Genomic DNA, 24,845 nt, shown 5'->3' with positions numbered 1-24,845 from the left:
TCTTTTTCTTTCTCCGGTTTTTAATTCTCTGAGTTAAGTGAGAAGAATTACCGTCACGTAATAACTACAAAGAGAAACTGTTCAGATAGTTACATGATTCTATGTCTGAAGTGGAGAATCTCAATAAAATATTGTGGTAAAAAAAGTTACATTCTGCAGCTTTACAAGGTAAACAGCATATCTATAGTATGCAGTTTTGAATGAGCTTAGAAAATGCTGATGCTGTGGAGAATACGGTGAACTGGTTTTTATTGAGCAAGGGATACAAAAACAAATAATGTTGTTTACTCAGGCTTTCATATATATAGTTATTCCATGAAATGATGACTTCAGCAATAACTGTTGGTTTCAGTGATTTAGGGCTGGCAGGATGGTTCCTTTGCAGAGTCCGAACCCCACCCTGTATCCATCTCTTTCACCGTAACCTAAGAAGAAATAATTATTGTTACAAAAATATATCTGACATCATTCAGCAAATACAGAAGAATATAACAATAATTAGAGAACATACATCAAAACAATACATAAACATTTTAAAGTCATGACAAAGCTTGGTTGTCAGTGTAAAAGTAACTTAAAAATATTTTTTCAATCAATTTTGTCAAAAATGCATGTAAGAATCAAACCACCTGTTACCACCTGGTATTTCAGTTATAAATATTTGAGTTTGGAACCTAGAAGGCCATTACAGTGTGCATGTCTGATGTCTTTTTTCACAATTTACGAAATTGTGAAAAAAGTGTGACAACTTTGCCAAAACGCGTACACTCAGTGTTGCAGAGCCACGAGGAGATGCAGGGGGAATCATATCAATAGGGAAATGCGGGTCGAGAGGGGACGCCCTCTTTATCCTGGATCTTGATAGTAATCTCATTATTTCACTATTGTATCTCAATAATTAGAGATTTTTTAAATTTTTTACCACAGTAGCGGAAACAGGCTTCCATAGATTTTAGCACCAGACAAGCTTTGGCATGGTAACCGTTTGTTGTAGAAAAGACTTAGATGAATAATGTTATTGACCTTTGACACCAAAATGTCTAACCTGTGATTGTGATCTCATCTCCATCATTCAAGAATGTTCTAGTTTCTCCTCCTCCAATGTCAATACTCTTTGACCCTCTCCAAGACAGCTCCAGCATGGAACCAAAACTGCCAGGGTTCTATGGAAATAAAGTACATTTTCTTTTAGCAAGAATCGTAATTATATGTAAAGCAATATACTTTTGACAGCAATGCACTGTGTGATAATGTCAGCTTCTGCACTGTCAGTTAAACATGATTTAATGTGACCCAATTTTCACTCTTCATTATTAATGCAAAGTATGTATTAATAATGAAGAATCCAGAAATCTGATCCACCAAAAGAAACTTCTCCTCACCTACACACAATGATGATATTATTGCATCCAGCTAAATAAAACTTTTTTCTGTCCATTCTCATCTTCAGTTCTCGTATTACATAAATAATTATGTGTTTTCCTTCTTTCTCTTTTAGCTTGTTGCTAAGCTAAACCTAAAGGAAATGATATGTTAGGAAATGCAAAGGAGAACTAGGGTTAAAGGGAAAGGCACACTAGGCTCCGCCCTTTTTAGGGTGTAGCTTAGATAGAGGCTAACAAAGCAGATCACAAATTGTTCTTGGTTGCCATTTTGTCTTGCTTGATAATGTTAGCAGATTACTTAATGCAAAAGCAAAGCAACAAACTGGCATTTTTTGTTACAGATCGATGTCAATGACATCCAACTTTGGCACTACGGATGAAATATGACCTTTCAGAGCTTAGATTTAAGACTAAGAGATCAATTGAGCTTTGATTGGGTAATGGGAAGTATTACAGACAGGTCAGGGCAAGGCTAAAGAAATGAAAGAAAAAAATAATGCAAGACAACACAAAGACAGACACATATACTGTATATGTGTGCATGCGCATGTGTGTGCAAAACCATGCCATTATTAACAAGGCAGTAAGGTTGCTACACTTACGGGCCCACTGATGGTACCGGAAGCCAGTAAGTCTCCTGGTCTGACATTGCAGCCATTACTTGTGTGATGGGTGAGCTGTTGCTTCATTGTCCAGTACATGTACTTTAAATAAAGAGAGATACAAAAAGGGAAAAGGAAATTATTTCATTTAAATTACTGTATACTGTAAACTCCGCTCCTCTACTCCTGATTTTATTACAGCTGTAACACACATCTGTAACAACACTCACAGCTGTGAAAGCCTGCAGCTGTGAAAGCCTGCTTCATCATAATGATCTCTTCAGACAACATACCTTCACAGTCTCTTTCTGTAACAAAGCTTTGTTATTCTGCAACATGTTTAATAACGTGTATCTGATAACCATTTTTTGAAGCACTAAATTAAGTTTCACACCTTATTATCACAACATATGAGTGTATCATAAGGCAGATAATTCGATGACATATTACAACTTACAGCAATTACGGGGTCCAAAATGAGAAGTAAATATCTGCAGTCTTAACAAAGATGTTAACACCCAATATCAAGGCAAAGGCAATAGGCAAAAAAATAAGAGCAACAACAACCATTCAACAAGAACATCAGGTCTGTGAAATTATTTGCTGTAATCATATCAGTTGTTGAACCATCTGATTGATTTGGTCAAAAATGAGAAAGAAAGGTTGATAATCATGTGACTGTCTGTGTTGAGACTCGACTTTAAATGCCACAACGTCTTCTTGAGGTTTTGTTCAAATTCTTACTTTGAAATTTGAACTGCAGATGTTTACTGCCTCAGTCATGTTCTGACCTTGAGAGAGAAAAAACAGAATATTTTAGCATATATGACATAATGGTAGGGCATCAAGTATCACTTGTCAAACTCAAGCGCAGAGCTAACATTTCAGTTCTCCCAGAATGATTGAAGTTTGTATGTTCTGATTCTTCAGTCTAGCAACAAATTTCAATAAAGGAAAAGCAGCTGTATTGTGTGCGCAGCCATGGACTGTGTGCGGCAGCAACTGAGATTCACTTTAATAAATGAATGGACCACTCGGTTCAGTGCAACTCACATAGTGAGATGCAATGAGCTTAGTGTCCATGTCACTGGTAATGCTCTGATCAGGAATTTTTCTCTTCTTGATTGATTTAATGTGCATAAAGTCTGCATGTCTGGACCAAGTGGTCTGATGTGTGAAGTATGTCAAAATGACAGATGGCCTTCATATTTTTCCATCACTGTTTAAAGAAATCTTAAAAGGCAGAAAATATTTGGCCACAGTATAAATGTGGTTTATTCAACTTTTAAAAAAACAAAGCTCTCCCGTGAAAGTGTACCCATGTAAAAAGAAGATTCATAACAATATTATGAATATAAGACATCTATATATCAGTTAGAGGTAGCCCTGCAGAAAAAAAAACAAAACAAAATATTGTATGATAAAAATATACAATTAAAATTGAGAAATTGAGAAATTTTTTTCAGAAGCAACTACAAAGAAAAATTTCAATACGGTTTCAATTGAAACTTTGGATTGTTACACATTCAAACTTATTCATCATTGCTGACATTTCTTCTACCAACTTACTATTAAAAATATTATCCACAAACATAGCCTCATCATCCCCATAGCCTTCTAAACTAAAATTCATGTATTTTCCATTGTTGATGTAAATTTTTGTACTCAACATTTTTGATTTCTTGAAGTTTAGAGACAAGGTTTTTGCTGTGATGGTGCCGTTATCAAAGTACAGAGAAAATGTCTCCTGCTGTTGTAATTATTTATTTATTTTTGTTGAAGGTAGTTGGTTTTTTTGCCTAAACTTTTAATTTGCATGGCGTGTTTATACGTTCATTACAGTAATTGCAGATTGCTCAGTCGAGAGTAAACCATAGTGCTCACAATGTTGACAAAGTGACAATTTCCAGCTTTTTACTGCTTTTAAATTAAATTGTACCTTAAAAGCTTCATTACAGAATACAAAGAGAACCCCTGACCTAGACAAATGAGCAAGTCCCACTCTGAGCCAAAATCCACATTCAACTTTAACACCTGCTTCAGAAAAGAAAAATAAACAAGCAGCTGGAACTAAAAAAATGGACGAAGTGACCAGCCCGAGCCTCAACACATTCTGACTCTTTGGGAATTCCACTGAAAAACAGATTCGCTCCACTTCAACAGGAATCTTTGAAGGAAACCTTGCCTTCAAACATCAACAAAAGGTATGAGGCAAGATCAACACATCAACCCCCAAAATGAACACCAAGAAAATGAAAGAAATGGTTATTGTCAGAGATGAGACAGCAAATGGAACCAGACATTTTTGCAAGGCCAAGAAGATGAAAGTCATTTCTTTCACAATGACACAGTGTCTGAAGTAACAGAAAAAGTACTCTAACTACTCATGAGCCCAATATTGAGACTCTAGTTGTACATGTTGATAATCTGACAAAGCAAAATTCTGAAAATTTGAAAAAGGACTACTATTGAAAAATTAAAACTGAAGTTGTTTCTCAGTAGTCCAAGTCCATCAACTCGATGGAGGGACGAAGAATACTGCAGATCTTGACACCAACTCTATACAAAACTTAATGTGGAAAGCTTTTTTATTGACTTCAATGAACTTCTATCTAACAGTCATACTCAACAGTCATTCAGTATGACTGTTGAATATTTGTAGTACTGGGAGCTAATGTCAATGTGAGCTATGTTACTTTATCTGTTGATCCTTATATTTTCAGTGTCAAAACTCAGCAGGGTTTAAGAGTATTTTCACTCCATGAAAATGATCTCTCTGCTGTGGTTCTTACGTCTGTTCATTGATTGGACATAGATCATTCTTCCTTCTGTAAATTAGTGAAAACTGATTATTTCTTTTTATAAGAAGAATTACTCTATTGTGAGCACTATAAAAAATAACCCTGTATTTTATCCCTCTTTCCTCATCATATTCTGTATTGGTATTTTCTGTAAATTTCTCTTGTAACAATAACAGCCACACTTTCCTTCACCCCGCTTTTGACAATAATCTCAACCAACTCCCCTGCCCTCTCTGACAATTGAACTGGTGGTGGGAAATCTTGCAGCCGGCGGCAGAAAATTTCCCTTATTTTTAAGGTATGATTATGTCTGTTTGATTTGTCCTTAGATAAGCCAATATTTGTGCCTTTTGGCCGGATTTCCACATCCATTATTATTCCAAGATGTGAATGTTATTATTATAGTCATTACCGATTAAACCTGGAACAGAACATTTGGAGTGAATGTATATCCTTGCCAACCGAACCAAAACCTTCAGTGCACCCAGCAAAAAAAAAGACAATTTAAAAGAGCAATGAACATGCCCGTCATGGAAACAAAAAACCTATGAATTTTATATGATTTCTTTTTTTATTATAATTGGACAGCACATTAGAAAAGCAATTAAAATTACGATTTACAATTTCTTTGTTTCTTATGAAAAATTTAAGAATCCTGCATTGGGTGTTGATTGTTTCAAGTGTAGACATGGTTATCTAAAAATATTTGAGGAATTTTATGATATGAAAGAAGTCATAGTCTCTGATGAATATGTATGTAAACTTCTGAAATAAAAAATGGCAAAAAAGAAAAAATGTGTTCATTAACTTCTCTACAATTTATGAACAGAAATAATTTTAATTGTAATTAATTTAACACAAGAGAAGATTGGTCTCATTTAACTTCAGACTGTGAGAAAAAAATAAAAACATTTTCTGCACGTAAACTTGTGGTTTCAACTGTAGATGGTTGTATATGACAGATAAAAACTCTTTCGTCTGCAGTTCAATGTACACCAATTTTTCTCAAGTTTCTTGTGTGTGTCTGGATGTGTACAGTACCCTTGAGTGAGACAAACAGGTTAATGTTGAAGGTATACGCATCTTCATGTTGTAGGTATGGGAGAGGTGGGGGATCCTGTAAAATAAGTCACAACACTCAAGCACAAATGAAATTACTTTTTATCAAATTAATAAAGTAAACAAAAAATGAACAAAATAAAATATGTTTGTTGCAGGTCAGTTAATTTATTCAGTGTAGGATGGCAGGACAAAGTGAAAATTTTGGGGGAGAGCTGTTACTCCATCGTTATTTACCAAAGAGAAGAGATATTATTATCGAAAAGTTAAACATAGATATACACAGGATGATCTAGAGCACACTAAACCACACATTGATGGACTTAGCTCACTATTCACTATTCGAAATTAGTTTAAGAAGGCCTTTCATATGATATATCATTTCACTTATTATGCTTTGATTCTGAGCAGGGCTGGCCCATGGTGTTATTGGACCTTAAAGGGATCCTAGATTAGTTGACAGTATATTAGTTGCCTAAATATAGGCCAACATATCGCAAACAGCAATTTTTTTAGTTAATAGGAAAAATGTTAAACAAAAAAATTGCTGTTTGTGATATGCCAATGCTCATAATTACTTCAAAAAATGTAAATCTTTTATTATATTTTTCATCCCTGGAGGTCGCCATTTTTTCACCTGCTGGGTTGATGATGCAATTCTGTACAGGAATCTACAAAGTAAACACAGAAAGGCTAACTTTCCCTGAGTTGTTGTTCAACATAATGAGTTTGACTGGTGAAATTTTAAATAATGCCACACATAGATGGACTCTTGCACACTGTCGGCTGTAATTTAAAAGGAAAAGAAAAACAGTGAGGTGAGTCACATCCTTTTGTTCTCAAAATTGGTTATGTTTGCATTCAAAACTTTCAAATCTTCTCTGTGCTCTCTCAAATCTTTATGGTTAAACTCAGAGATCTTCCTCACGCAAAACTTCTCTCTCCACAGATGAACTCTGCACTCAAAGTTCCTTGCTTGCTTGCAAATTTTTTTCTGCATTTTCAGCACTGCAGCCAGTCATCAGTTCAACAGCATGTCTTCACCTAATAGTCAGAGCAAAGCAGACCCATGTCACTCTATGTCAACACTGCAAATACATCACACATTTGTAACGCTGAGTGCCGCTGTCAAGCAATGCTGGCAGGTTGCCATGGCAACCTTAACTACATCAAATTCTGACTCGCCATTGGGTGGCAGAGGTGTGGAGGGAGCGCTCTGCTTTATATCTACATCGGGCTGCTGCACTGCTGAAAACTCAACTGTAGAAGAAAGAAAGCTAGTCGTGAGATCCTTTTAGGCAAAATAATGCAGAGCTAAATTGTATAAACATGTCTACATTTGCACAGAAACAAAGAGAAAGGACACTATTAGATACAAAGTAGTGTTCTTAATTTCATAAAAACTTTTTTGTTTACCAACAAAAAAACTGTTGATTTGGATGATACTTTCACTTTAAGTTCTACCACGGAGCAGAAAGCTGACATTGTTTCTCCCGGCATCAGTGGGTGGTGCAGAAAAGTAGGGTTAGCAATTGTGCTTGTACAATTGACAGTAGCCACACCAACTAGAAGGAAACCAACATACTTTGCTTGCAGAGTTAATCCGTGCAAAAAGAAATCTTGCCTGAGAAAGATCTCTGAGTGTCAGCACAAACATTTGAGAACACAGAATACTTCAAAGTTTTGAACACAAGTATTACAAGTTTTGAGAACAAAGAAATTAAGCTCTTCTTTCAAAGTGAAAATATGTGCTTTTGACTTGTGGCAGTAAAACTCCCCAGACCAAACTCCAGAACGGTTGTTACTGGATCGTACACAAAGCTACAGATGCTGGGAGAAACATCAGAGACAGACAGGAAACCCTGGAACAGAGCTACAGCTACTGCCAACAGTACTGCGTCAGTAGTGCCGGTGAAACTACTTCTGCCCTGTGTTAGGTTCAGAATTTGGACAAAGACTGGACCCTAAACAACTGTTACTGGACCAGAAACTGAGCTGCAGACACGAGGAGAAAGATGAGAGATAAGCAGTGCTGGGATTTCTTTTATATGATGACGGAGTTATTGCGCCTGCCGACCAAAGGCACGTATCATTCATTGTTTCATTTATGAACCTGGAGGTGGTGGCAGCAGCAGCAAAACATCATCTTAAGCCAACTCTGTCCTCTTCCTCATCTTCATCACCTCTTGTGATTTCTACATTCCCATCAATTTGAACGTGCTTCAGTTCAACCTGAAAAGGCTTACAAACGTCACACAAAAATGACTTTCTGTAGTCCAAGTAGACAATGACATTGTCTTTAGAATGTTGCAACATTTGTACAAACCTGCAAGGGATTAGACTCTGCAAAAGGTAAAAGTGCTTCCATTGGCACAACCCAGGGTGAGATTGTCGTCCCAAAATTCTTTCCCAGGAAAGGTCCAAGTGGAACATACTCCCAAGCTTGAATATCTCTCGCTGCAGATACACAAAAAGCAACATTATCATTAAGTAGATAGTTGGTTCAAAGAATTGTAAAGGACTGCCAAAGGAATAAAAAGTAATAATGCTCATAAAAAATTCTCATGTGTGCCTACTTTTTAAAATCAACTTTTTAGCCAAAAAATATATTCCACAGAATACAAAAGAACAGAATATACTTTCCTAAGGGGAAATTACTTACTGCTCTACACAAGGTGTTACATATTAGTAATACAAGTACTATACGTGACCATACGTGACTATACGTGGCAGGGTGTAAATCAAACAGGTTTTGATGGCGGACGGTGCGGAGTCCGGCTCGGGCGCTTCCTTCTCCATTCCTCCCCGAACTAAACCGCAGATCTACAAAACCACTGATGGAAAACTTATAGTAGAGGATGAGTTTTTAAATTTTCTTGTGGTCAAAATCAAGACTATGTGTCAGGAAGAGCTTGTGCTGCTTGCATCAAACACATTTGACTTTGAGTGGATTGAGTCCTCTAGAAAAGTACTGTTTGAACTGTGTTCCAACTCTAAGCAGCGATACACGGCCTTCAAAGGAAACCAGAAAGCTGCAAATGCCATAAAAAGCTGTTTAAAAGTTCTGAATGAGTGTGGGGAAGCTATTCCACGCTTTGTCTCTCACTTCCTGGATGAGCTGCCACCTGTGACGTTCAACAGCCTAGACGTCTCCAACTTACTCAGCAAGATAGAGCGCTTGCAGAGCGAGGTTTGTGCCCTAAAGCATACAGTATCACGCCAAGTGGATGTTGAAGAGAAGTTGCGTGAAGTTACCGCTACCATTGACCGCAGAGTTGCTGCAATGGAACGGTATTTGGTGTCTGGCGGTGGAGGATCCAGCAGTGTCGATGCGCCTGCTCTAGGAATGCCCAACGCTGGAGACATGAAATTGGCTGTGAACGTTTCTGAGGAGGTGGTGGCATGCATGGATTCTGTTGCAACAAACTATGTTACCGCCGATAATGCGGCTTTGCCCGTGAATGGGACCTACACCAACTGTTCCAGGACTACTGACGAGCCTGTTGCGGTGAGTGATAAGCTAAGCTCTGCTGTAGATGAGCCTGCCAGCTCACCCACATGGAACTTGGTGGTGAAACAAGGCCGACGTAAGAGAACCGAGAGCCATCCAGCTCATCAAAATCGCCAAACTAAACCTGAGCGCAAAAGACCAGCGCCTATTATTGGCACTGGCGCACAAAGCACCATAAAAGTGGTAAAAACGAAGCTTGCCACTATATTTGCAACTAGATTTGTGCCAGATCTAGATGACGAGACACTAACGAACTACCTTAAAGAAAAGCTTGGGCATGATGTTGAGTGCCGGCGTATTGTCACTGGGAACACAAGATATAGTTCTTTTAAAGTCAGTGTGGAGTGTCAGAACGTTGCAGAAGTGTATAACCCAGAGCTGTGGCCAGAGGGTGCGGTGGTGCGCCGCTACTATGAGCCACGGAATAAACCTACAACGTCTGAAGGACCTGGGGTGAGCACCTCTAGTGATTCCAGAAGGATCGATGGGATGGCTGCAGTTACTTTCTCATAGACCAATTCATGCGTGTTATTTCTTACAATTGCCGGGGACTGCGTGTCGGTAATACAGCTGGAGATAAAGCACGACGTCTGGTTGTGGATAAACTGTTGCAAGAATGTGACGTTCTTTGTTTACAAGAGACTTTTTTATCAAAACAAGACTTGGGAAGTTTGAACTGTATTAATGATTGTTTCTGTGGAGCTGGTGAATCTACTGTGGATCTTTCTATGGGTATAGTGAGGGGTCGAATCGCAGGAGGAGTAGCCATTCTATGGCACAAAAAGCTGGATCCAGTTTTAAATGTCATCAGAACCGGTGTTGACTGGTGTATTGCTGTTCATTTTAAAATCGAAAACAAAGAATTTATCATTATTAATGTCTATACACCATATGAGTGTCCTCAGAATGAAGACATTTATTTGAATAGACTTGCTTTCTTGAGCTCTTTTATTGATGTCCATTGTTTTACCTCTGTGTATGTAGTAGGTGATATGAATGCAGATATATCTGATGAACATTCCTCATTTGCCAAACATATGCATCAGTTTTGTGATGATAATAGTTTATTATTGTCCAGTCAGCTCCTGCTACCTGCAGAAAGCTATACATATATAAGTGAAGCTTGGCATACAACGTCATGGCTTGACCATTGCATTAGCTCTGCTGATGCCCATACTGTTGTAAAATCATTAGAAATCCTATATGAGTATTCAATGTCGGATCATGTCCCATTTTTAATGATGTTGGATATTAAAAATCTCCCAGAGTTTATACGGGGGGCAAATAGTGCTCCTACAGTTAAAATTAACTGGTCCACACTTTCTAAAGATGACTTACTCGTATATCGTATGAAAACTGATCTTCTTTTGAGTAAAATAAATCTTCCTCTTCCAGCTATTACGTGCTCAGATGTTAATTGCAGTGATATTTCTCACTGTACTGACCTCCATACTATGTATGATGGCATTGTGGATGCTTTGTACCAGAGCACAAGACCATACCTTACATACAGAAGGACTAATAGCATCAGGCCAGGCTGGAAAAACATGTGTCAGGATGCCGTGCAGAAGCTAAACAGGCATATAAAATGTGGGTACAGGCAGGTAAACCAAGACATGGGACTATCTTAGATTATAAAAAACTCACCAGTGCAAAGTTTAAATATGCCATTCGATACATCTCCAAATGTGAACAGAATATGAGAGCAGACTCCATGGCTGAAAAACTGCTTTGTAATGACACCACTGGCTTTTGGAATGATGTTAGAGCCTTAAACAGGTCTGCTGCATTACTCCCCAATACCATAGAGGGCATATCTGGGGCTCATAATATAGCTGATCTATGGAGACAGCACTATTCTGCCTTATTTAACTGTGTACAAAATGAACCCTATGGACTGGGAAACATTGCTAAGAATGATGTGGTTATAACCCCTAGTGAAATTCAGCAGGCTATAGTAAATTTGTGTGAGAATAAAGCAACAGGTTCTGATGGCATTGCAGCAGAACATTTGAAATATGCTAGCCAAAAAGTGTCTGTGCTGCTTGCAATGTGTTTTTCTGGGTTTATGACCCATGGGCAGTTGCCTGATTCCTTACTATCTGTTACCCTTGTGCCAGTAATTAAGGACAAAACTAATAAGGTTGGCAGCCTTGATAACTACAGACCCATAGCTTTGGCTAGTGTGTTATCTAAAGTATTAGAAAAAATTTTGCTTGGTCGGCTTAATCAGTTTATTAGAACAACAGATAATCAATTTGGTTTTAAAGCCAAGCTGGGAACGGATTTCTGTATTTACGGCCTGAAAGAAGCTGTAAGAACATACTTAAGGAAAAATTCATCTGTGTTAATTGGGTTTATTGATGCCTCGAAGGCCTTTGATCGTGTTAACCACAATAAGTTATTTGACAAATTAAAAAAAAGAGGTGTTTCAGATATTATTATACGAATTTTAGTTTACTGGTACTCTAACCAGAAAATGCATGTAAAATGGGGAGATAACATCTCTGCTTCCTTTGGTGTTAGTAATGGTGTGCGGCAGGGTGGGCTTCTTTCACCTGCCCTGTTTAACTTGTATATGGATGACCTATCAAAAGAAATGAACCTCTGTAAAACCGGGTGTATGATTGGTGATACTTGGTCAATCACTTCATGTATGCTGATGACCTGGCTGTTCTCTCACCCAGTAGTGCTGGTTTTCAGCAGTTATTGAATATCTGCTCTGATTATGGGTTGAGATTTGATGTGCAGTATAATGCTAAGAAAACTGTTGTACTAGTTTGTAGAACTAAAGATGACAAAACAACTCTGTTTCCCTGATTTTTTCTATCAGGGCAAAAGTTAGATGTTTGTTCCAAAAAACTAAGTATCTGGGTCACTACATCACAGACCAGCTCTCTGATGATGATGACATCTATAGGCAGTGTCGCATGTTATACGCCCAGGCAAACGTTTTGGGGAGGAAATTTCATATGTGCTCTGATGAGGTAAAAATAAGCCTGTTTAAAGCTTACTGTACATCCTTGTATACAGCTCCTTTGTGGTGCAAATTTAAAAAAACTAGTATGCAGAAGCTTAAGGTTGCTTATAATGACTCTTTGAGAATTTTGATCAAGAAACCCAGGTTCAGCAGTGCAAGTCAAATGTTCTGTAACGCACATGTCAGAACATTTCAGGCCCTTTTGAGAAATCTGATATACAAGTTTATGTGTCGTTTGGGTAACTCACCGAACAATCTTCTTGTAATGTTCTCACAGCCTTCTGTTAGTGCGCTAAGATACCAGTCGGCTCTTTGGAAACATTGGTATACAAGTCTTCTATAAGATTTATATTTATATTTTTTATGACTACTTATTGTATTTTATTTTTCATTTTCTCTTGTTTTTTATGTTGTGTTGTTGTGTATCTTGTGGACCATGAGTCTGTTGAATAAAGTAAATTCAATCAATCAAATTTTATTTGTGTATCATGTTTCAGTAGCAAGGCATTTCAAAGTGCTTTACACCATAACAAACACAAAAACATAAAGTTATGAAACATAGAATCAACAATCAAAACATGATTAAATCATCATTAAATTTATAATCCATTTAATTTCAAATACAATTCTGAACAGGTGTGTTTTTCGTCTAGATTTAAAGGAAGTCTGTGTTTCAGCTGTTTTACAGTTTTCTGGAAGTTTGTTCCAAAGTTTTGGTGCATAGATGCTGAAAGCTGCTTCTCCTCTCTTGGTTCTGGATATGATATGGGGATGCAGAGCAGAACCAGAACCAGAACCAGAACCTGAGAGTCTGGAAGGTTGATACAACAACAGCAGATCTTTGATGTATTGTGGTGCTAAACCGTTCAGTGATTTATAAACTAACAACAATATTTTAAAGTCTATTCTTTGAGCTACAGGGAGCCAGTGGAGGGACTTTAAAACTGCTGTTATGTCTCTATCTTCCTGGTTCTAGTGAGAACAGGAGCAGCAGCTTCTGGATCAGCTTTGATTGATTTGTTGGACAGGCCTGTGAAGACGCTGCTGCAATAATCAATGTGTAGGATTATTACCTATGAAGGCAATAATCCTTCGTAGGCCGATTTGTAAGCGACCTACGAAGGATGCAGCCCTTGAATTTAGACACAGCTAGAGTCCATAATATAGGGTCTAAGTGGCGCTGCTTTTGGGGTGTTTGTGTGTCTGGACAGAAGACATGTCTGAGGAATGTTTGTTGGCCATCTATGGTGGAAGCATTGTAAAATGGCAGAAAAATACAATGTGACTGCAGAAGGAACCCTCCAAGTGCCATCAAATTCTTACTTCTTCTCATTCACAGTCTTGTTAAAGTAATTTTTCATGGCAGGCCACCACTATATTTATGTGGTAATTCCTGTAAATAAAAGAAAAATATTTCGTCTTGCAGGCATGTTGTGTGTGATTTCTCTCTCTGCAGAACTAATTTGGGATTAGTATGGATTCAGAGATAATAGGAAGGCACACAGTTGGGGGCTGAAGGAATCTGGATGAGAACCAGTATTTTTATTATTTTTTAATACCCATGTAAATGCAGAAATTTCTTCAAGAAAACTTAAAACACATACATAAAGTGCCTGCTTATAATAGCTTTTAAGCAGGCACATATAGTTCTTTGTCAGCAGCGGTGTAAGTTTAATCATTCCATTGTGCATTAGCCCATCAAAGGGCTTCATTGGAAGTAATTCAGTTTTCTTTGATTTAAAAGTAAGTCAGCAAGTTTCAATTCAAATCATTCTGGATAATTAGATTTTTGTGTACTATATTTTGTTAGATGACTACTCATCAAACAAAATGTATTAGATGTGACTTATTATTGATATGATGAGTCATTACAATAAGAAATTTCTTACCGCTCCAGTCATTCATAAGTACCATCCCAAAGATATGTTCATGGGCTTTGTTAATGGGAATAGGCTCCCCCAGCTGACTTTCTCCACCAACAAAGAATGCCTGTTAACAAAAAAAAGGAAGTTCCAGGGTTATGGAAACTTCCTTTATCAAAGAATGAGAATCTGTTTCAGTGATAAGAGAAAAATAAATCTTTGTCTTTAAATTTCTGTATTCGAAGGCAAAAGCGTTCAAAGGCCCATCTCACCGAATGCAGTCAGGAGAAGACACATTATATAGTTATATAGCTGCAGCAAAAGTCTGATCTTATCTCTATTGCCAGATAGACCACAATGACAATCCTTACCCCCAACTCATGAACTGCCCCTCACCTCTTTGGAGCCAACGGTTTTATGGCAGGACAGAGAGCTGATAAGGATTTCAACAGTAGCTTCTAGTTCTTCACCCAGAGTTGCAGGGTCAAACGGAAATACCAACAATGCATTCTACACATACCAGGTTTATAAGACAACTGGCAGATCAGCAGTTGTCTTATAACTGCCTGACCTGGGGTTATTTCATCAAAGATGAAATAAGGTTAAAAATGAGATTTTCTACTACATCAGCAACCATGACACTGATGCATGTTAACATGCATTAAAATATACCATCACAAGAAAGAAGGATAACCTTTCTCCAGTCAACAGTTTGAGTCTTCACATATCACTCTACTCTGTATTCTGTCTTTGGTTCATAGAATGAACAGCATAATTACCATCTCAAGCTCAAGGTCCAGTTGCTTGGAAGGGCCAAAGATTGGAGGTTTCGCTGAAAGGCAAAAGGTAAATGTTGTTACATTAAGCATAATAAGTCAGAATTTTTTTCAAAATACATCTTTCTTTACGCCACAATGTTTAGGACAAAGATTTTATTTGTATTTCAGCTACCTGTCACGCTCATAGCATACTGCTTGAGCATGACAGGTAGAGCTGCTACTGCTTCTGCAGCTCAGGAGCTGCAGCTCATGCTCTCATTTTTATAAAAAATATATATTTTTTTACATATTTATTAAAATATAAGCAGCTACTCTACCTCCTCCCATTGGTTCTCCTGCTTTCTGAAATACATTGCTCCAGCTCATAAATACATCCAGGAGGATGTTCCCCACACAGAATGTACAAGCTCAAGAGTACCGGTTTACTGCCGCTGTGGTAGTGATGAAGAAACAACATAAAGCTATGTGAATAAGCATTGGTGGCAAAAGCTTTGATGGCCATGCTTCACATTCCTGGCAGGCTCCAATGTTAGGGAGGAGGTGAGAGCAAGACAAAGTGTGAGTTGGAGATACACAAAAAAAAAAAAAAAAAAAATATATATATATATATATATATATATATATATATTTGTTGTTGTGACAGTCATATCTTCTGCATTCAGGGCAGCAGCCTCAAAACCAGGGACCAAAAATGGCTGAACATCCTGTTAAAGAAGGGTGGTCCTTTTCTGGGTACGACTGTGGAGCATCTGAAGATGATGATGCAGAGGACTATTCATAAAACCAAGAAAATGATGGACAACCCTGACCATCCTCTTCATGAGACCGTCTTGGGGAAAACAGAGTTTCTTCAGTCAAACACTTCTTCGGATTTACGTAATACATACCACTACAAGAGATCTTTCCTGCCAACAGCTAAATTACCTACAATAACTCATATGAATTAATATGAATTATAACAATATTTAACTTCCGTTTGGATCACTAAAGTAATTTAGTATTTTAATTTGAGTAGCAGAGAACTATGTTACAGTGGTGCAGGATGTGTTGTGTATGAGAGCTGTAAGACTCTCTGAGGAATGGCAGGAAGGATGAAAGATGATGGTGTGACCTGCAATGATGTTTGCTTTAGAGACTGTGGCAATGACAAAGAGGCAAGATGCAGAGTTGTAGGTAGCAGAGGAGAACTTGTCACTCCAAGGAGAACCTCAATAAGAATCGATAAGATCAGAAATGAATACATCCGAGTAACAGCTCATGCAAGATGCCTGGGAGATAAAGCCTGACAAGCCAAACTGAGACAGATCCCCTCAAGGGAAAAGCCAAGAGGAAAAAAAGAAGTCACTCTGATAAGGAAGTATAGGTAGTCTCTACTATGTCAAAATATCTTCAAGTTGGTTTTATGCTCTACTCAGGTCACTAGTTAAACTTATATTTTTTGGTATGAAGAGAAGAAGATATGAAACAGGATTTGAAAACCCATCTTCAAAATAGGTTTGTCTGTCTCAATTAATGAGTAACACGAAAATGCGTGATTGAATTAAAAAGGACATTAACACTGAGACCCAACACTAGCAAACAGGAGATTAGAAGGTTACTTTGATCAGGCCTCATCTGGCCACACGGGCGGCGAATCGGGGTTCCAGACACAACCAGTGATGACGCTCTGCCATGGTATCCCACTGGAAGCCTCAACCTGCCAAACATCATTACCCAGTTTTGAACAACAAAATCACACAAACAACAATTTGGGTTGTCTTTTGCACAAACTGGAAAACTGATGACTGGAACTTTCTATTGATTGACTTAAACTTGGTAAAAAGTTTTATATCAAATGTTTCAACAGCAATAAAAAGTGATAATCACATTAAACCATAACAATGTTATTTATTGCTGTTTCTAATTTAGTAAATTGAAAACACGCCACCCTCAATTATCAAGCTCTCTTTATCTTGAAAATCATGTGTAAGCATAAAAATCCTTCAACAACATAAATTAATTTGTTTCACATGAGCATGATGAGATCTGCAGGATTATATTTAGGCTGACTCCTCAAATATTGTTCATGAAATTGTATTATTAATGTGGTTTGTTGCTGTAGATTTTAGCATGGCATGTACCAGTTTGGCATCAAAGCGTTCTCCTTTCCTCGAAACATGATGCCGACATTAGTGGCGTGATCCCTGGAGGAGTAGAAATCGGTGTAATCGCCTGTGGAACACACAGAAGTGGATTTTTATTTTTAATTCATTTGTAAAATCTTTCCAAATTCTCATTTTCCAACTTTTAACACTTAGGCTTAAAACGTCTTTTTCCTTTTCAAGTTTGCAATGATTCTGCAAAAAGACAAAATGACCAATTTTCTCATGCTCTCATTCTACTCCTCTATGATTTGCATTATTTGCTGCTATTTCAACTGTTAAAGTTTTGTTTTCTTTCAGTTATTTTTCTTTCCATAGAAGCTACACCTAGTCTGGCATTCTGTTTAGCTGGGCATCAGCTGATATAATGTTGTCATCAGCAAATTGTTCTCCCTTTTCTAAAATCATTTTTTAAAAGGAAAGTATTGAAATAATTTTACTTTCACTCTACTGAACACGTGTGATTACACCGAATTTTCTGTTTTCAACAAGTCACATATCTCCAACAATGACTTAGGAAATCAAAAATACCTTACACTGTACATTTAAAGAATTGGGCATACTGTCCCAGTTCTCACATTTTGCACGCTTGTAAACCTGGGCACTCAAATCCACACCTCACAGAGGGGCGTTGCATGCGCATTGATCTTTGGGCCAAAGAAGCTGGCTTTTATACCTGGAGCAAATTCATTATTCATACTAAGTAAAGTGCTTGTCAGAAACAAAACAAGAAATAAATATTATTTACACAAATCTAACGCAAAACAATAAATAATACCAATATTTACATACATGCAAATCATTAGAACCAAACTAATATAAAATCAATCAAGGAATAAATTTAAGTCAACTGTATGTCCAAAGAGTACAACTCCTCTTAATCAACACAATATGCTCCAGGAGGTTTTCAGTAGCATCTGGCGCATTTGTTTCCCTTTGCTGCTCTACCTTGCTGAAGAGACACACCAGGAAAGGTAAGCACTCAATCATCAAACTCAAATTAAACCCATAAAAGTTATTAGAAACAAAGTGACATTTTCCCCCACATTCTCCCTGAACAGGAACGATAGCTAGTTTCCCTACCTGAAAAAATGTTCAACTAAATGCCACAATGCAACTACAATAAATAACTGAAACAGAAAACCGGAGACTGTAAATATACTGAACAACATAATATTAACATTCCTTTATTAGTAATGAAACCCTTGGTCTCCATCACAATGATAAACTGAATTGGATTGAATTTAGTCATAAATTCAACCAATTTATGACTAAGAGTGTAAAGCATAGAGATCAATGTAAAACATTTAGGAATAAAACTGTAACATTCTGAATACTTCCTGTATTCAGTATGGAATACTGAATATATGATCTAATATGTAGTGCTCATATTGGATTGTGTTAAAACTGATCTAACTTTATCAAGTACATTGCTAATGTGAAGAGAGAGGTAGAGTTACCTCTCTGACCCAACTGAAGATGTTATTTTATCTACTGTTCATGCCATCAAACAGGAACAGATCTACAAATATAAGCCATTGTTTCTCAATGAGACATTTTGCTGTTGAGGTGACAACAAGAAGGTGAAATATGTTTGTGCAGATGTATGCAGTTTGTTGAAGGTTTAAAAAAATTAATTAATTTTTATTTAAAAAAGCAAATACTCACCAACATCTGCAGGAAGGTGCATCACGGCTTCACTCTGACTGACAAATGCCCTGCAGAAAGCAACAGACAAATTCAAATAAAACTTATTATCTGTGGAGAAATTTTATGCATAGAAAAGTTCTGAGTCCAATAAAACCTAATAAATGATGTCATTTGAACAAGGGACTGTGCAACATGAATATTTAAACAGTTATGTGAATGCAAGATTGACAAGTCCAGGTACTCTTAATTGGTGAACTGATTGAGAACTTAAGAGGGTCACTTATTAGTTTGCAAGTTGTAGTTTTGAGGATTATTTTTATTTAACTGCAGCGCTCTCGGTCAATCCAGAATGTTAATAATCTTTTAATATCTTTCAAAGATTGATCAATAACCGTTGGTCAATCCAAAGATTTTGGCTTTCTTAGTGTGCATTATTATTGTGATTATTGGGCAACTATTAGGGTGCAGAAATATTATGCAACTGAATTGAAATTGAACATTTTCACATCTCACTTCCTTATCATCTTCTGATGAAGCAGTGAGCCGGTGGTCAGTCCTTGCAAAGTTCAGAGCATGATAGTCAAAACTGAATAAATGGATGGTTGTGACAGAACAAAGAAATGGTTTGGAGTCGATTGATACACGGACTAATAAGATTCCCTGAGTTAACCCAGTGCAGCCCTCCACCACCGTTATTTAGCCATGTTTTACAATAATAAAACATGTTTATTATTGTTAAGTATTTGGTGCAAAAAACTGATTGAAAATCGTTTTATTCACTACAAGTTTATGTCTGTTAAGATTGAGACGGAGCTTCATATGAAAACGACCTTTAAACCATTCCGAGAACCAGCACAACAATCACAACTGTCAGATGACTGATTACCCCATGATAATAACGCAGAAATAATCCAAATTAGGATTTCTTTTTATTTCTTTCCTACTTAGGGAATGTTTATGTTTATATCAAAGGTTTTTGGTGCCTTTCTATCCAAAAGAAAATATATAAAACTTCAGATATTTCACAACGAGGTAATATCTGGTAACACAGAACATGACAAAACCTCTCGTTGTCATGTTCTGTGTTTTTCTGTGTTGATTCTTAGTTTCTGTGTCCTGAGTTCCCTTCGTTGTCCTGTCTTCCCCTTGATTCTTCCCAGGTGTGTCTTGATTACCCTCAGTGTATTTAGTCCCTCCTGTGTCGGAGGGACTAAATACGTCGGGTCCTCGTCGTATTTTTGTCATTGTCGTACGTTGTCTTGTTACTCTTGTCTTTTGACAAGAGACCAGTTGCTATGAGACCAGTTGCTACCGGTGTGAGCCGTGCTGCCTGGCCGCGGACTGATTTACTGATGTTTTTGGACAGTTTTTTCATCATTAAATCTACACTATTCACTTTACCTGGATCTCCAGCGTCTGCCTCACCACCTCCAATACGTCACTTTATGACACTCATACCCTTATATTAAAGCAGAAACCACGACGGCCATCATAAGAAAGGCTTACAGTATTCAATTATGCTGCATGAACTGATCAGCACAGTATTGCGAGGTAATGCAAAGAAAACAAATTCCCCATGTCCTCTGGAGGGCTCTGTAGGATTCAGGTCCAATCTAGGTCAACCATTTTCAACATCATCCATTAGGAGGGAAAAGAAAGAAGATTGACCATCAAGCTAAGGAAATATTTAACTTTTGCCTTTCTAGACTTTAACATCAACACCCTTTATGTCTGTAATTATTCTTTATTTGTTTTTATTCTAATATTTTAATATTTGACTTTGATTTAACACCTATATGTATGTTCATGTTATTTGTTTGAAATAAAGTAAAAAAAAAACAAAAGTTTAAAGAAAACTGTGTCGTTTCCTGATCAAAACAAAACAAATGTGAACGTTATGAACTGTAAACAGTTCTGATGTCATGCAAACTCTAATTCCTTGTTCATGTAATGGTCTGCATATTTGGGTTATTGGTCTCTCTAAATGTATGTGTGTGCGTGCGCATAGTCGTTTGTCCTGTCTGTCTGTGTGTTGCCCTATGACAGACTGGCGACCTGACCAGGGTGACCCACACCTCTGGCCTGGAACTCCAGCACCTCTCCAGGAAGGGGTCCTAAAAAGCCACACCCACAGAAACATGTCTCTCCCAGCTGCCACCACCGGTTAATTTAGCCACCAGTTAGTCCACAACACACATATAACACTGTGCACAAAGCTAGCAGTTACAGTATGAAATGAAATTTTGTTGTTATAGTGTGTTTGCTAGTCTCAATATTGACTTTTTTTCCCTCTGTGAGCATTTGAAGATTTCTGTGTTGGGAGCTGCAGCTGCTGTGTCCACAGATTTGTGCCTTTCATTGCAGTTTTAAAGGGTACATTAGACGTTCAGTGATCAGACTTCTGCCTCTCGAGTTTGTGTACCATTCTGGCGACCATTTAGAACCTGCTACATATGCTGTAAAAGAACAAAGACAGATTGCATTCAGACTGACCTGCTCCGAAGACTGACATTATCTCTCAGACTACTCTCATTGTCTGACAGAAGATTTTGCAGCGTCCTCCGCGCCTCACTCCAGGCTCCATAACCAAGACTCATGAAAGCGTTTAGTGTAGGCTTGAAAAATAGAACATAGTGAAATATTAGGGTTTGAATGAATTCAGATACTAGGACCATTAAGATCACAATCAAATAAGTTTTATTTGGTTATTTTATCTGGACTGCTCTGCCATGCAAAGGAATATTGGCAGGGTCTCATTCTGCAGTTCACTTATCAGCTCTTAACTTGTATAGCATAAAAATCTAGTGCAATGCGTTAGAACCAGGTGTTGAAATTATACTGAAATTAAATTTTGTTGTTCCATAAAAATATTATAGCCACAGATAAAATGTTCAGATACTTTAAATGAGTAGTTAGATGAATGTATTGCATGAAGTTGTTAGTTCTAACCCTTCTTTCATGTAACTGATTAATTGAAGGTTGTAGCTAGAAGTAAAAAACAAGCCTGAAAATAAACTTTACCTGGTCAAAAACATGGCAGTGTTTGGACATTACAGGTCCTATAAACAGAGATCTTATCACACTGAGGTCAAGGATTTGGTCTCCAATTGCAACACCGATGCGATGTCTGGGCTGGTGAATAGAACAAATAGAAAGCAAATCACATTTTTTGTGTAGCACATTTCTGCAACAAGGCATTTCAAAGTGCTTTATATTATGAAAGCACAAAAATACAAAGTCATAGAACACAGAGTCAATTGAAACATTGCATTTTGCCATCATTACAAATCAGATTGTTTATTAATATTTCACTGATTATGTTTCAAAACCAACTCCAAACAGGTGGGTTTTTGGTCTAGATTTAAAGGCACTCAGTTTTTCAGCTGTTTTGCAGTTATCTGGAAGTTCATTCCAGATTTGTGGCACATAGCAGCTTAAAGCTGCTTCTTCATGTTTGATTCTGGATGCAGAGCAGAAGACCATAGAGGTCTCTGGAAGGTTGTTACAATAACAGCAGATCTTTAATGTGCTGTGGTGCTAAGCCAGTGTTTCTCAACCTCTTTTGGGCCAGCACCCTGTCCATTATCCTGGTCCCTTTCCGCACCCCACTAAAGAAATTACAGGTCACTTTGCACTGAATATTATTTTGTTATTAATTTTACTATCACTATTTTTGATGTTTTGATTTTTATTCTTGTTTTTGTCTTCATTATCAAAAGTAATTTTCCAGAGAACAAAAAACCATGTGAACAGAAGTTATTTTTACAGGCGTCTACGAAAAATGCAATGGACATTCAACTTTAAAATCGGTAGGCCTAACAGCAGCCAATCAGAGTGGAAAAAATATTCCTGTTCTGTGCAATTTTCTACATCTTGCACAAAATGGCCAGATAAAAGATGTACAGCAATGGCAGTTTGAACTTTGATCTATTAGCAAAACCACAGTGCTCTGCAACATTAAAACATGGATATAAATGCAACTGTATTAATCATAACTCTTCTCTTCAGTGTTTCTGTGAGTTCCTGGTTTAGCAACTCTGTGCTGCATTCAGGAGAATATGGAAGTCAGAGTATCATCCATAAGATTTCACCAACATGGCATAACTGTGCAACAGAACTTTGAACTTCTTGCCGTACAGTACTCTTATTGCTTGAAAGAGCTTGCCATACTAGCTTATTCCTTTGTATTGAATTTAGTTTGTTACTAAATTCAAGTCATGTTAATCCAGAATTTCAATGGATTTGACTATATCATTCCCATCATGCGGGCAAATGCAAAGCAAATGTAGTAAATTTTCCCCAACAGGAATAGTTTCTGTTTCTGCTGCTGAGTTGATCTGAGACTGTAGCCAATAAAAAGACCAGAGGAGAGAAGGTCAAAAGTTATGAAGTTATGAGTAAGCAAATTTGCAGCCAATTTACTAATTAAGCCCTAATAATAACAACTTTGCTGATCAAAAAAGCTCAAAGGGGTTAACTGCATATCATTTTTTGATGTTAGCATCTCTGAGATCTGGAATTACAAGACTGGAATATCAAGGCAAAGAAAAGTCAGTAGCTGCTGGTAGGGCCCTCTACAGATTCAGGGGCCCCTCAGGGGCCTCCAGACACTCAGGAACCCCTAGAAATTATTTAATTGTAACACAGACCATAGATCTAAACCTGCAGAATTCTTTTATAGAGAATGACAATGTTATTAAATGTTATTTCATGTATTCAACTGTGGAAAAAATATATATACATTTAGGATTTAATTAGGAAGTTCACTATGTGAAAGTTTAAAGAATCATCTTGATAGTTTGATTGTTGTGTTACCATGACAACAATATGGTGTAATCTTTGTGTTCTGATTCTGTATTAAATATAGACAATGAATTGTCCGCACATTCCAAGAATTTTGAGAATATTTCTCCAGGAAGTTTTAAACTGCTGCTTTTTAGACCCCTTAAGATGGCATGGCTTCTTTTATTTTTGTCTTCTTCTATCATCAAAGTCTTTTAGGATTTCTAATGATCAGGATTTACAGCGATGGCTTTTGCTGTAAAATTTTTACAGTCACTGCATTCTAACAGCCCTGCATTCAAATTTAAATGATCTTTCCTTCTCTCTCTTTTAACAATTTAATGTGGTTGAAAACAAACTTACATTGTCAGAAGTGGAGAACACCCCATATGGAAGATTCTGGTAGGAAAAGTCAGAAGCTGCATTTACTCTTATGAAGGACATCTTCTGGTTGTCTCTGCTGAGCCACTTTGTTTCTTCGACTATGTGGAATACTGAGCAGTGTTAAGTGTTTCCAGAAGAGTAACTTTGGCTAGATACGCCTCCCACAGTACAGCCAATCACATCCCACAAGCAGCATCCGCCCTGCTCCAAGTCCTCTTGGTTAATTCATAACAGTCCTGAGATGACGATGCAAAATGTTCAATGAAGTAAACATACCCTCTTTGGTAGCACTGGAGTTCGGTTTCTGTTGTCTGCAAGGATAATGAAAAACAACCTACAGCATAAAGGAAAGGCGTTGAACAGAGGAAAACTCTGAAGGCTCACCACATGCATAGTACATGCATGCTACTTAGATAAAAAAAACAAAAAAAAAACAATGTGAAACAAAGTAAATTAGTTTAAAAGAAATGCTTGAAAGTGCAACTGTCTCTCTTTGTGAAAATATATCTATAGAAGCAGTAGAAAGTCAATAAGTCAGCCTACTTGTAGTCACTGACAAACTCTAATTTCTCAGTTTATGTTGTCGTCGTCATCATCTGCATACTGAACAATGTTTTTGCATAGGAGTCTGTTTATCAGTTCAATCATTGCAAACTAGAAAAGTAATGACAAGAAGTTTGTATACAAGTTTCTTTTTTATTGGAAGCTGTGAAGGTTCCACATTAAATCTCATCTGTATCGATCAGACTATGTCTATAAACATTTTTATTTTTTAGAAAAATGTATGTCAGTAGTTATGCTTGGTTAGTGCAGGTCCCTTTTTGTATTGTTTTCCACTCGTTTTTTCACAATGTTAATTAATACTAGTTCACACAATATATACTTACATACATTAAAATGTAAGTCAGA

General features: G+C 37.3%; 1 protein-coding gene across 1 annotated transcript; it reads right to left on the bottom strand.

The window, feature by feature from the left end:
• Window positions 1-232: 232 nt before the first annotated feature.
• Window positions 233-24,057, bottom strand: fah (fumarylacetoacetate hydrolase (fumarylacetoacetase)). Its single transcript, XM_055022424.1, has 14 exons — window positions 23,916-24,057; window positions 21,792-21,902; window positions 21,264-21,385; window positions 18,789-18,838; window positions 17,100-17,190; window positions 16,578-16,675; window positions 14,980-15,032; window positions 14,228-14,327; window positions 8,174-8,304; window positions 5,830-5,905; window positions 2,732-2,778; window positions 1,988-2,089; window positions 1,046-1,163; window positions 233-425 (listed from the first exon to the last, which is right to left on the bottom strand). Exons 1-14 carry the CDS (start codon window positions 23,994-23,996, stop codon window positions 349-351), a joined length of 1,257 nt encoding a protein of 418 aa, XP_054878399.1. The 5' UTR covers window positions 23,997-24,057; the 3' UTR covers window positions 233-348.
• Window positions 24,058-24,845: the final 788 nt, after the last annotated feature.

This window comes from Poeciliopsis prolifica, unplaced genomic scaffold, assembly GCF_027474105.1.
Source record: "Poeciliopsis prolifica strain line A6 unplaced genomic scaffold, Auburn_PproV2 SCAFFOLD086, whole genome shotgun sequence".
NCBI lineage: Eukaryota > Metazoa > Chordata > Actinopteri > Cyprinodontiformes > Poeciliidae > Poeciliopsis > Poeciliopsis prolifica.
Note: the sequence above shows the minus strand (reverse complement) of the source record. Positions and strands in the feature narration are given on the sequence as shown.

Bases quoted from the DNA above. Each gene is read 5' to 3' on its own strand.
- fah (XM_055022424.1), bottom strand. From the start codon at position 23,996: ATGTCCTTCATAAGAGTAAATGCAGCTTCTGACTTTTCCTACCAGAAT. The intron at 14,328-14,979 runs GTAATTATGCTG...TTTTGTTAACAG, and splicing joins TGGACCTTGAGCTTGAGATG to GCATTCTTTGTTGGTGGAGA. The intron at 8,305-14,227 runs GTAAGAAATTTC...GTGTATCTGCAG, and splicing joins ACTTATGAATGACTGGAGCG to CGAGAGATATTCAAGCTTGG.